Source organism: Leptidea sinapis, chromosome 1, assembly GCF_905404315.1.
Source record: "Leptidea sinapis chromosome 1, ilLepSina1.1, whole genome shotgun sequence".
Lineage (NCBI taxonomy): Eukaryota > Metazoa > Arthropoda > Insecta > Lepidoptera > Pieridae > Leptidea > Leptidea sinapis.
In genome coordinates, this window is record NC_066265.1 from 15,965,427 (window position 1) to 15,979,374 (window position 13,948).

A 13,948-nucleotide genomic window follows, 5' to 3' on the forward strand; every position below is an offset into this window, starting at 1 on the left:
TAACTGGATGAAACTAAACAACTTAATTGTAAAACAAACCCCAAAATTAAAAACAAAATCATAGCAGACTCATGCGTCCTGGTGGTTTGGGCACGGGGAAAGGCGCTGGCGTGGTTTGGTGCAGCAACGTTGTATTGCCGATATTAAAATCGCGATACTAAAGTAACTGTTGATTATAGATGGGTGGAAATTTGAAGTTGTATGTATTTTTTAATGCCGACTCATAATCAAACAAATTTAAAAAAAAATGGACCACCCTTAACTTTTAGGGGGATGAAAAATAGATGTTGTCCGATTCTCAGACCTACCCAATATGCCCTCAAAATTTCATGAGAATCGGTCAAGCCGTTTCGGAGGAGTTCAATGATTAACACCATGACACGAGAATTTTATATATTAGATATATAGATAAGCGAATGGTATTTAATCACAGTTAACCCATCTGTATACACGTTTGTGGTTCTCTTCCATAAACAGAATCAAAGACAAAAATCGTTTATTCCAGTTTCATTTCCTATCACTTGCACTTGCATTTTCCTAATCTCCAAAACTGCAGGGCAGCTTATGTTATAGAACGTTTATTAGATTAGTTTTTATTTACAAATAAGGCTTTACTGTGAACAGTATGTACGTGGGGATAATCGCAGATTCTTCTAGTTTTCTGTTATTTATATTTTATTCTACTTGGTGAAATGAAACTTTAAATATTGTTTCTTCATTTCAGTTCATCTCCAATACGGAGACACCTCGCTGTGGGACTACGTCATCACCTCTATCATCGGTCCCCACAGCCGCGGGAACTTCACCACCACCACAGAGAGGCCTTGCAGGGACGACCCACTCCCATTTTTCGTCCCAAAGCAGAGAACAGTACGCTCCAAACACAAGTGGCCGGACAACAATGATAGGACGAGAAGTGACAGTGTGTACTTTAGACCCCGAAGTTCGCGATCTTTGCGCAAGCGGTTGAAGTCCGGAGTGGTTAGTGGGTTCTTGCAAGGTCGGAGTGTCGCTCTGCGTTGGTCGCTTGATGCTGTCCATGCTGATACCAAGGAAACCAGTGTTGTTTTTAGGTATGTCTACTATTTACTTCTAGAACTCACTATGCACAAATTCAAGAAATATATTAAAGCTTCTTTGCCAAAAAAAGGTTTACTATAGTATAGTAGATTATATAGAGCATAATGATGCATGGTTATTGTCTGGTTCTGCGCAGACTACCTAAAATTGTATAATATTATATTAAATAGGCTTGGTGGTTATATTATTAAAAAGATCTGGAGTTTTTTACCAGTTCTTCGTTCGTCCCCATGTCATAGCCCCTTTATGAGCTGATTTTCATGATGTTTTTCAAGTTTTGTTGAAATATTATGTTATGTTATTGTGATTCCCTATTGTAAATACATATATATACATTTCTTTTTATTAAGAGCTTACGAACTTGAACGATTCATAGAGCCAGTGGTTAGTGACCCTGACTTAATGGCCTAGGGGTCTCGTATTCATATCCCGTTAGGTACAAACATTTGCTTGATAAGTAAGAATACTTATTGAATGTGTTCCATGGACGTTTATATGTATGTTAAAGTATGTATTATTTATAAAAGATTAAATCCAAACTTGCCCGAGTAGATTGGAGTGAAATACTTGTTAAAAGAAAAACATAAATATCACAGATATATCGGACTGTTATTTTTTTCTGTACAGACAAAAAATATAAGGCTAATGTTGTGGTTACTGAGGGATAGGTGTGAGATTAAAAAATTAAAAACCTTAATAAGAATAAGTCAGCTGAACCCGACGGTATTCCCCGATGTTTCTAATTCACTGTGTGGATGAGATTAACAATGCATTGGCAATCTTGTTAAATATATCTTTAACTACGAGAGTCTTCCCAGATGAATGGAAGAAAGCACATATTATACCAATCTTTGAAAGCGGCTTTAGAGCTAGCTGTGAAAATTATCGACTGATCACTATCTTGTCTGCTATGGCCAAGCTTTTTGAATCTCTTATATACAAAAGTATATTAAGTTATATATTTATAAGTGTATGTTAACACTTTAGACCATTCCTCTCTGAACATACTTGCAATATACTTGTTTATAAAAACTACTTATGTAACTCCTTTTCTTACGGAGGACAAGTTGGTTCTATAAACACAGATTTTTATAAGGCTTTCGACAAGGTTGATAATGGAATCTTGTTACGCAAGCTAGACGCCTACAGAATTCATGATAGTTTACATACATGCATCCCTTCATATCTGGAAGATCGCAGTCAATTAGTAGCGGCCAAGGGCTTTCTATCGAGTACAATTAAAGTCACTCCTGATTTCTTCAAGGATCACACCTAGGACCTTCATTTTTGTGATTTTTATCACAAATCTAATCACTAAGATTAAATTCCCCTGCTTACTCTATGCCGATGATCTGAAAATTTATTATAACATTGTTAATACCAAAGATTGCAAAATTGTACAACAGGGTTTGACTGAGTTAGCAAATTGGTGCAACATTAATAAAATGTCATTGAATATTACCAAATGTAGTGTTGTGTCTTTTTCAAGAAAATTCATAGAAAAGTTATATACATATTGTATAATATGTAAAAAAAATTATCATATTGTGATGTAGAAGAATGACAGAAAAACTCACAAAAACATGTAGATGCAGTTACGGATGGGATGTAGGGCTCAGTATATAATTTATTTTCATGCATTTTCTCTATTGAATTTAAAGATGAATATATAATTTTAGCTTAAGCAATGAACATCTACTTTATTTTATGTTTTAATAGCTATATTTAATCTTACTATAGATATTTTCACAAATAAAAAATTTTTTTTTTGTATTGCACAAAAATTTTTTTACTGTAGTGTCCATTAGTTAATACATTTGCATAATAGCATTAGTAAATGTGAAGGTGTCAACGCCTTAATGGCTTAAACGCTCAAGCCAGTTATTAGTTTTATTTTACGACGCTATTCATTTTTAAATTATGGGTTAACTCCGTCTATATCGTCTCTTATAAGCTCTACTTTTAGTTCTTTGTGCTTCATTAATTTGCCGAGTTTCAGATTTATTCCTGAATTAATTTGGGATAAAAAAGATTCAACTTTATCAATTCAAAAGCCCTAGATTTATTTATGCCATTAACATATTCAAAACACGGCGTTGGGAATCAATCACCCTACATCATATGAATAAGGTTGAGAATTACATGAATAAGGACAAGTCAATTCATCAAGCCTCATTGACCCAAAAATGTCTGAGTGATAAATGGATTAGCTTGCCGCTGTGTGTGTCACTATTATCCTGTGACTTTATATAACTCAGATGTGACTTCTAGCTAAACTGGTTTGAACAGGGATTCTGACAAATAAATACATTTGTTAAAAATTTTTGAAGAATCCTTAATTTTTATTGTATTTCATGACCACTGCGTAAAATATAAAATTACCTCTTGTTGTTTTATTGAGTTATCATAGCAGGCTTGGTAATTGCATAACTCTGCTTTTGCTCTACAGTTTAACAATCACCCGCCATATAGCCCTAACCTCGCACATTGTGATTTTTTCATATGTTCTCGAAAACAAAAGAAAAACTTCAAGGAATGTTTTATGAACGCAGAGGCAGCTGTGAATGCATTTAAAAGGACAGTCGAAGGAACCCCTTATGCAGTACTCTTCTCAGTGGTTCCATCGGATGCAGCGATACTGACGTTTATACTCTATTTTTAAAAGATATAATTAAACTAATAACATGCTAGGTTAATCTTGTAGGTTCTTATTTCTAAGATAGTCAAATCAGGTGGTCCCTTGTCATTTAATGATTGCGCACTAGCTGGCATTCATTGGAGCAGACAACGACTACATGAACTATATAGTGAGAAATCATTATTTCAATCATGATGCATCTTTTATCGAGTATGTTAAAAATACTCTAAATTATATAAAAATGTTTGTTCTATTGCAAAGTCTATGCATATCAGACAAATAATTAAAAATGGACCAAATAAAATAAACATGACTTCAAATGTTATTAGCTGGGAATTTGGAAGAGTGAAAGACCGCAACATTGAATACAATCTATTGGAATTTGAATTTGAATCAATTTTTGATTTTCTAAGAACTTTCAGTTTAACCCTCGTAGCATAGCCTAAAGGCCCGCAAAGTCGGTAGAGTTTTGGTATTGTGAGCCCTTGCGAAACATCTTCGTTGTTCTTTTTGAGTAACCCATGGTATTCATTTTTGAAAACGATAATAACTATGTGAGGGTTGCTGTAATAACAGATGTTTTTTTGATTGATGATTGACTTGAAACATGTTGAATATTGATTTAATTGTAATTTCCAATAAAAAGTTTACAAGTTTAGAATTTTTCACATCTGACGTGCAATCCTTTGACTGGCAGTATTTTTCAGAAACTTTTTATTTGTCTAATTTTATGTTTTTAAACTTTTACCATCGCGGAACTTTAACATATTAATTATTATGACGCCATCGCCGCTTCCCCAGTTCCACCGTGACCACAATTCATGCTATTGGAGTGAAATATCGGCTTCAAATTAGTAAACTATATTATATTACCCTTCATAATAATTACTATGGTCTAATTGTAAGTTGAAATTGCGTTTCCAAGTCTTTCTTTTAAAAGCCTTCGAAGGATATATATCTGTATAAACAATAAGTTTAGGAAAAACTTGTCATACTTAATAATTATTGTATTTGTTGAATGCATTTAGTAATTGTGACAGTAATCACGACCATCATTTTCACGAAGCATCCTTGCACAAATAGTGGATTGAAGCTCTGAAGGTTGATGCATCCAATATACGATAATTTATATTTGTATAATAAATTCTTTATAACTTTTCATGAAATAACTTATATAACTTAAACACGAAACATATATATTCGATGCAGCACTTTACAGACTAGTTTGTTATGTATATTACAGCCATTGTAAAATACTCTATTTGTTTGAAAAGAGTAGCCGTTGAGTTACTTTTATGTTCTTCTCACGAGCTCAACTTTTTACTAACATATTATGGTAAATTCAGTAATTTAAAAGAAATATTTGTAGTGACGATTCAAAAGCACTTAGTTTAATCCTAATTGAATAAGGTTTATTTGATTTCACTTTGAATACCAAAAAAGATCTAGGACAACAGCTGTGTACTTAAAACTTAATATGACAGATAGTTTAGTCTAACCTCAGGGACCGCTATAAAGTATAATAGATATTAATAAAAAACCAATCTATCGATCTCTTTCTTGTACGAGAGCATAATTTTCGTACCAATAATATTGAGAATGGCAAATACGCCAAGTAGAAGCGAATAGTATTCCTATTGGCAACATAAATCAAATTTGTAACAGTTCAAACTGTAACAGGGACTAGTTTCCTCGTCTACCCTACTTTAAACTTTTTATATCCTCTACTCTGGCTCACGTTGGCAAGTTTTCATATCATATTTCATTTAGTTTTAATCTCTGTCTGACATTTTGTTAGTTTAAGTCTTACTTCAGATCGTTGCGAGGCGGTCCTCGTTTAAATCAGATGACTTAGACACTAGATTAAACGAGATGCCCTCAAAAATGGCAAGAGAAACATAGGCACAAAGAGACCTGTAGCCATATTTGTGTTGGTGGGCGCGTTATCGTTTCTATATAATCATTCTTTTAGAATACAAATAAGCTGGGACTACACTTGGTTTCTTATTTCAGGCCCATATTAAGTAGAACATCTTCTATACTAGCGTTGATTCACGCGGGTTTTTACAAACTAATCTTCGATTGATTCTTTCTATCCATAGCTACACTAACAACAAATTTAGACACTTCTGTGACTTTGTTATATATTTTTTTATTAATTAACCTGGTCTCTTGCCAGATTTTGGCAAGTTAACATGACCTGAATTGTTTAAAAGACAAATATTGGCGGAATTAACACTAAAGAAAACTCAAAACATTTGGATAATTATGGATTTCCGCAAAGTAAGGCCTACTTCAAAAATTTTCTTAATTAAACCTATTAAATTTTAACATGAACTTAATAAAGAGAGTTAACATTTAGATATTGTTAAAAATAAAATTGATTTGATAATTTTATTAATTTATTATTTTTTTGATTTAATTAATTATTCAATATTGCTAGCCCCGACTCCCCGCTGGCACTGTATTAATGATCCTGTCCCCCCGCTGTACCTCATCTTCATCATCCACGTCAGTCAATTAATTGCGATGATGTTCTACTTACTTTGTTTTCGGTTAATAGTACGAATTTTATGTTTAGTTAAGACATTACCGTATAATTGTTTTTTGTATTTATTTGTCATAAAGGGCGAATTCAATGAGACGTGTTATAATATTTGACACCTCTTATGAACACTGAGCTTAAGTTTTAATTGTTTTTTTTTATTAACTTTGGCAATTGAACGTTACGTCAAGGTGGGCATGTTTTTTTTATTAATATACACACTATAATATAATAGTTAAAATTATAAACGTGGTGAGAGGTGATAAAACAATGCTGACTCGGGTCAAACGGAGCTGGAAGCTCAATTACCCCCCTCGGTGTGGGATAACAGAGGGCGTTCGATTCATTCATATCTTAAGGCTGGACACCGAGCCAATGGCCTTGAGGAATCGAGCGGAGCTGTTACCTCTCTCGCACAAGATCGCCATAGTTTTAATACATAAAAGCATTTTAATAAATTATAAACATACTACAATTTTCTATACAAAACTATTTCATGTTAAATTGAATTGAATTGAATTGAATGATTTGAATCTGTAAATGTTAGGGTTTTTATTTTGGTGATTATTTTTGACTGTCTATAAAAATAGAAATGTAAAGAATTTTTTTTTTTTCATAATATATAGATATATTATTATGTTTTTGTAAAAATATAAGTTTTACATAAGCCGTCAAGAAATCTTGGGAAAGCATCCTAAGTCCGTCCAGCATCTTGAGATGGCAAAGCCCTTCTTGTTTTTTAGAATTAAGACACCTTCGTTCATTTAAGACACTCTATGGTATGTGGTATGGTTTTGGTTGGTGAACGGTAAAATTTATGATCTTTTCAAATCGTTCTACGCGCCCCACACATGGCACACCCCCTCTCCACCCCGCAAGCCGGACGCATCTTTGTTTGTGATATCTATAAAGTTCACGAGTGAAAGGCGGTTACGAAGCCTTCTATGATAACTTAAAAGAACAACAAGAGGTAATTTTATATTTTACGCAATGGTCATTAAATACAATAAAAATTAAAGATTCTTCAAAAAATTTTAACAAATGTATTTATTTGTCAGAATCCCTGTTCAAACCAGTTTAGCTAGAAGTCACATCTGAGTTATATAAAGTCACAGGATAATAGTGACACACACAGCGGCAAGCTAATCCATTTATCACTCAGACATTTTTGGGTCAATGAGGCTTGATGAATTGACTTGTCCTTATTCATGTAATTCTCAACCTTATTCATATGATTTTGGGTGATTTATTCCCAAAGCCATGTTTTGAATATGTCAATGGCATCAATAAGTCCTGGGCTTTGAATTCATAAAGTTGAATCTTTTTTATCGGATATTAATTCTGGGAAAAATCTGAAAGTCGGGAAATTAATAAAACACATAGAAGCAAAAGTAGAGCATCTACATCTAGTACCAGTGGGATGCTCCTTTGCACCGGCTACATTATGGGTAACACAAAAGCGCCCTTTTTCTGCCGTGAAGCAGTAATGTGTAAGCATTACTGTGTTTCGATCTGAAAGGCGCCGCATCTAGTGAAATTACTGGGCAAATGAGACTTAACGTAAACAATATTTTATGTTTTTAAAGTGATAACCCTCACTTCTAGGATTAATACACAAATAAAATTTGAAAAACAAAATTTTTTGAACAATGCGGGATTCAAACCCGACCACCGGCGTTCCGTGCCGGTGCTCTAACTAACTGAGCTAACCGTTCGAGTACCACCTCGCTATAAAATTCTGTTTGCTTTGTTCAACTCTCAGGTTGTGGCTTCATCTACAGGATCTACTTTACAGTTGATAACCTGCTCAACCCCAATACTGGCATATTAGGAAATTGACTTTCAATTTTGTAGAGCACCGGCACGGAACGCCGGAGGTCGTGGGTTTGAATCCCGCATGGGATTCGAACCCACGACCGATTCGTTCATAAAATTTTGTTTTTCAAATTTTATTTATGAGACTTAACATCTTATGACTCAAGGTGACACTCTGATTTGAACAGCGTTGAACATTGAACTTTGAACAGTGCAATTGTAGTGCCGCTAATTTTTTTTGGATTTTTCGAGAATCCTGAGCGGTACTGCATTGTAATAGGCAATGTAAGGTAACAATTACCATCAGCTCAACGTCCTGCTCGTCTCATCCCTTATTTTCATAAAAAAATATAAGAGACGCTATAGACGGAGTCAAGCAATAATTTTAAAATGAATAGTGTCATAAAATAAAAATAATAACTAATTACTGACACGAACGTTTGAGCGATTAAGGTGTTGAAGCCTTCATATTTTTAGTGCTATTATGTAAATGTATTAACTAATGGACACTAATGTAATGAATGATTAATGCAATAGAATAAAAATTTTATTTTACCTGTGAAAGTATCTATGGTAAGACTAGATATTATAGTAATTAAAAACAATAGATAAAATAGTTGTTTATCACTTAAATTAAAATTTTATATTTATCTTTAAATGCATAAAAATAAATCATACAATAAGTCCTAAACCTAAAGTATATATATATAACCGCATCTACATGTTCTTGTGAGTTTTTCTTTCATTCTTTTACATCACCACATGATAATTTTTCTAACATAATATGATCTTAGATTAAGGATTGGTCTCCGCTACGCTCCAACTAGATACCGCACTACCTAAAAACAATATCTTTTTTAATACGGCAGCTATTAGATTATGTGTATGACAGGCAATGGAACCTTTCAAATTTTGTAACTTACGCTTCGTGTTATTTTACATTGAAATTATTAAAATACAAAATACTTACTGATGATATATTGTGATCCCAGTGTCTTTCTTATTTCTTGTAGTATTATTTTTACTAAGTTGATTTTTACGCAACCTAGTATTTGAGTTTCAATTATTAACAAAGTTTAACAGAACATGTAGCACGTCAGCGTCACACATTGTTCGAGACTGGCTCGAGAACGCCCACTTGGGCGTACTATTAGTGGCCGCACCTTGAGACAACGCCTACGGTATCTATTTAGAGCAGCGCAGAGAAGACCAATCATTAATCTGAGCATATGACAAATTCAAATTTAAATATTTTTATTTAAAATAGCATGTGACATCACTTATTGAAAGACAAAAAACTACCACCCATTCCAAAATGAATGCCTCAGACCTGAGAAGAATAGGCGCAACAAACTCAGCGGGCTTTTTTTTATCGAATAAATATGTTTACAAAGTAATATTGTACAATTAAACTTATTAATAGCCTGAGGGCGGTCGCTCCATTCCCAATCTGTGGTATCACTAAGAAAGTCATTTATGTTATAGTAACCTTTACCACACAAACGTTTTTTAACAATTCTTTTGAATAACGTAATACTTTTGTTTTGAACATTTTCTGGGATCTTGTTGTAAAAGCATATACATCGCCCCACAAAAGACTTACTAACTCGACTCAGCCGAGTAGTAGTCGTCATAAGTTTGTCTGTTCCTGGTGTTAACATTATGGTTATGGTTATCACAATATGTTTATAACTTGCAATACATCACTATTTGCAGTTTATTTAATAATTTATTATGTTATGGTACAAATGTATACAAAATCAATCTAAATAATATAGCAATAGTTAATGGATTCTAAAAATTATTGGCATTTATAAAACTCCAAAATCATCTACATATATGAGAATAAATTGCAGTTAGATAGTCTTTCCGAAAATCAGAAATGACTAAAAATTGATAATAATAAAAAACCTCAAACGGCCAGTTTGTAATCTATATTAATATATATTTGATTGTTTGTTTGTTTGCATTGAATAGGCTCCGAAACTACTGAACCGATTTGAAAAATTCTTTCACCATTGGGAAGCTACACTATTCCCGGGTGTCATAGACTATTTCATATTATCAAAAAAAAATGGGATCCTAACTAAAACTACAATAATGTAACCCAAGGTGTACAAAAATTACCTAAAATATTCTTTACATCGCGTCCGCTGTGAAAAGTAGTAACGATACAGGTACAAGTATTTACATAAAGTATCGCGACGGAATATGTTATAAGAATTCTTTTATTTAAAAAAAAAGACGTGTGGCACTCGGGGACTGCCGCGGTATAGCTATTGCATAGCATTTTTTATCAACTTATGCAATTATAATTATTTATTTATTTTATTTATGCAGTATTTTCTTTTGATAAAATTAATTTAAAAAAAAGCAAACGGGAAGTGAGTAAAAATTAACTTGCAAGATTTGTTTACAGACAGACAACGGGACAGGTGAAACGAAATAAAAATGCTAGACATAATAATAAAAATTAAAAAAACGTGATAAAAAAATAAAGAAATAAAAAAAAATCAAGACGTACCCCAGGCTCGAACCTGGAACCTTCTGCACAAAAAGCATACGTGATAACCGCTGTTCCACGGCAACTGTAATGTCCGTGGCGAAATATCTGTATACATCAGTAAGTAAGTGTTAGGTTATTTTCGTTACAGAATTTCTGGATTCGGTATCTACGCTCAAGGCCCGCGATAGAAGCTATGCAATAGCTTAAAAATTAACTACGTCGCTACTATGTGCTCAGTTCTGTGTGTACGAAGACGAAGTCGCGGGGTCTCAGCTAGTTTTGTATAGAGATAAATTTAAAGCGTGTTCCTAGACATTTCTGCAGTCACTTCATGTTTCCATGCCAACAACAATTTAGTGATATTTTGGGAATATTACGTGTTTTTATCACGAAATTTCTGTCACTTATTCAAAGCCAAAATTCATCATTGTAGTCTATATGCGGTAGTTTGATTAGATGTCAACACATAATTAAACCTAATTCGATTGCGATTAATTATTTATGTTGATGAGGCATGTATTGTTAACCATTTTATCGATTGTCCAGCAAATGTTATGTTGGAAGGCCGATATACATCATTAACAATTTAAACAATTTATGTTTTTAAAATAACCCTCACTTCTAGGGTTAATACAAATGTAAAGTAGATCCTGTAGATGAAGCCACAACCTGAGAGTTGAACAAAGCATACAAGATTTTATGACGATACGTCACTCGAACGGTTAGCTCAGTTAGCAGAGCACTGGCACGGAACGAGGTCGTGGGTTCGAGTCCCGCATCGTTCATAAAATTTTGTTTTCAAATTTTATTTGTGTATACATCATTACTTTAACACTACTGCTTTATTACTTACGAACAAAAATGAGACGAATCGTGTAATTTTTTTCGATGCATGAAGGGTTTGATATGAATGAAAGTACATACAGATCCTGATGTTTGTGAATAATACCTTCCTTTAAAACAACAGCGACAACATTCGCTTAGTTTAGCATTTATTATGCTTTTTTTATGGAATAGGAGGACAAACGAGCGTACGGGTCACCTGTTGTTAAGTGATCACCGCCGCCCACAATCTCTTGCAACACCAGAGGAATCACAGGAGCGTTGCCGGCCTTTAAGGAAGGTATACGCGCTTTTTTTAAAGGTACCCATGTCGTATCGTCCCGGAAACAGCGCACAAGGAAGTTCATTCCACAGCTTTGTAGTACGTGGCAGATAGTTCCTTAAAAACCGCACTGTGGAGGACCGCCACACATCCAGATGGTGGACATGATATCCTAACTTGTGACGTGTCGTGCGAAGGTGGACTTCGGCGGCTTGCCTTTGAGAAATTCAGAAAATTAATATATATTTTGGTAAAGGATGCGTGTATGGAGTCCTCTAGCTTACAATGAAATTGCACGTCGAATGATCCACGAAGCGTTTGTGTTGAGGACCACGTCACTGTAGCGTCAGCGGTGAGTAACCCCGCACACTGAGCTAGAGGTCTGGGGTTCGAATCTTGGTAGGTGGAAACATTTAAAGCATGTGGATGTTTGTTTCTGAGTCATGGATGTTTATATAATTATTTGAGTATGTTTGTTTGAGTATGTATACCGTATTCAAATCAAATCAAATCAAAATCAGTTTATTCACGTAGGTCACGGAAATGACACTTATGAATGTCTAAAATTCAAAAAATTCAAAAAAAAAATCTTATGGAATCTACGGCTATATTATTTTGATTTTATATACGATTTATATACTACACTGGCCTGCAAAAGTAAGTATCACACTTTTCAAATTAAATTTTTTTCTTAACTATAGAAGGTAGAGATTTAAGATTAAAAACGTTTTGTTGCAAATTTTACAGCCTTTAATTCTTAGAAACTAAAATTATACATAAGTAACATTTTTAACTTAAAAAAGATAAAACAATGAAAATATACATTTTTAGTTTAGTGTAAAAAAATTCAACTAAAATGTATTACATGTTATTTAATTTTTAATAACTGGTATTGCCTCCTCGAACTCTGATTACAGCTTGGAGCCGGTTTGGCATACTGAACACTAGGTTTCGGAGCCGATGTTGGGGAATATTCTCCCATTCTTCTACCAGGGCCTGCTTAAGTGCCCTGAGGGTAGTAGGTGGTGGTCTGCGATTTCTGACTAGCCTCCCAAGCTCATCCCAGGCGTGTTCAATCGGGTTGAGATCAGGACTTCTTGATGGCCAAGCCATCACGCTGATACCGAACTCCTGAATATACTCTTGTACGATATGAACCGTGTGTGGACGGGCATTATCATGCATCAGCATCGATCCATCACCCATATTTGCTAAATACGGCCCTGCAAACTCATTGAGAATCTCTTGAGCATATCTTTGCCCAGTGAGGGTGCCATTTTCTATGGCTACTAGCTCTGTGCGACCTTCTGAAGATATGCCAGCCTATACATGTACACTGCCTCCACCGTATTGGACTCTTTCTGAGATGCAGGCTTGAAGGTATCGCTCCCCAGGTCGCCTGTAAACACTTCGCCTTCCATCAGAAGTGTAAAGGGAGAATCGAGACTCATATGCAAACAAAATTCTTGACCATTCTTCTTCATCCCACTGCATGTGTTCACGGGCGTATCGCAGTCTCGCTACTCGATGCTGTCTCTCGAGTTTTGGGCCACTCGCTGGTCTTCGGGGTTTCAAATTTGCATCAGCAAGTCTTCTTCTCACTGTACTGTCACTAATGTAGTGCCTCCGGGTCTGAAGTAGCTGTTGCTGGACTTCAACTGCATTTTGGTGGCGATTTCTTAACACAGTGGAAATAATATAACGATCTTCTCGGGCACTGGTACACCTGGGTCTGCCATTACAAGGTCTCCTCAGATGGTGTCCAGTCTCTTCGTACCTTCGCTTTACCTTCTGGACCGTTCGTACCGTCACACCCACCATTCTTGCAGTGGGACGCATACTGATGCCTAGTTCCAGAAAAGCCATGATCCTAGCACATTCTTCAACTGAAAGAGGCATGATAAATAAATGTTATGTGCTTTTTAGCATAAATTTTTAAAACAAGACCCATCGATCTTGAAAAAAATTTAAAACAGAAAGAAAAATGTGAATGGTAAATTGTAATTCGGAAACGTCCACTTTGAAAAAGGAATGGTTTTGTTTTTGAAGATTTTTTTCAGCCAATTCTTAAAAGAAGGTTACCGACTATAAAGTTTTTATGTACAAAATTAAATTCTCTTTGGAGTCCTTTTTATTTCGAAAGTATATCTTGTGAACTTAAAACGTTATCCAATTTTAAAAGTGTGATACTTCCTTTTGAAGGCCAGTGTATATTGAATAATATATCGCTGTCTTGCATCCATAGTACACAGGCTATGT

General features: G+C 34.6%; 1 protein-coding gene across 1 annotated transcript in view; it reads left to right on the forward strand.

The window, feature by feature from the left end:
* The window catches only part of LOC126965168 (uncharacterized), a 320,537-nt gene that overhangs the window by 171,021 nt on the left and 135,568 nt on the right, over positions 1-13,948 (forward strand). The window contains exon 3 of the mRNA XM_050808616.1: positions 725-1,073. Within this exon, the coding sequence (XP_050664573.1) occupies positions 725-1,073 (349 nt within the window). The remainder of the gene's footprint in view (positions 1-724; positions 1,074-13,948) is intronic.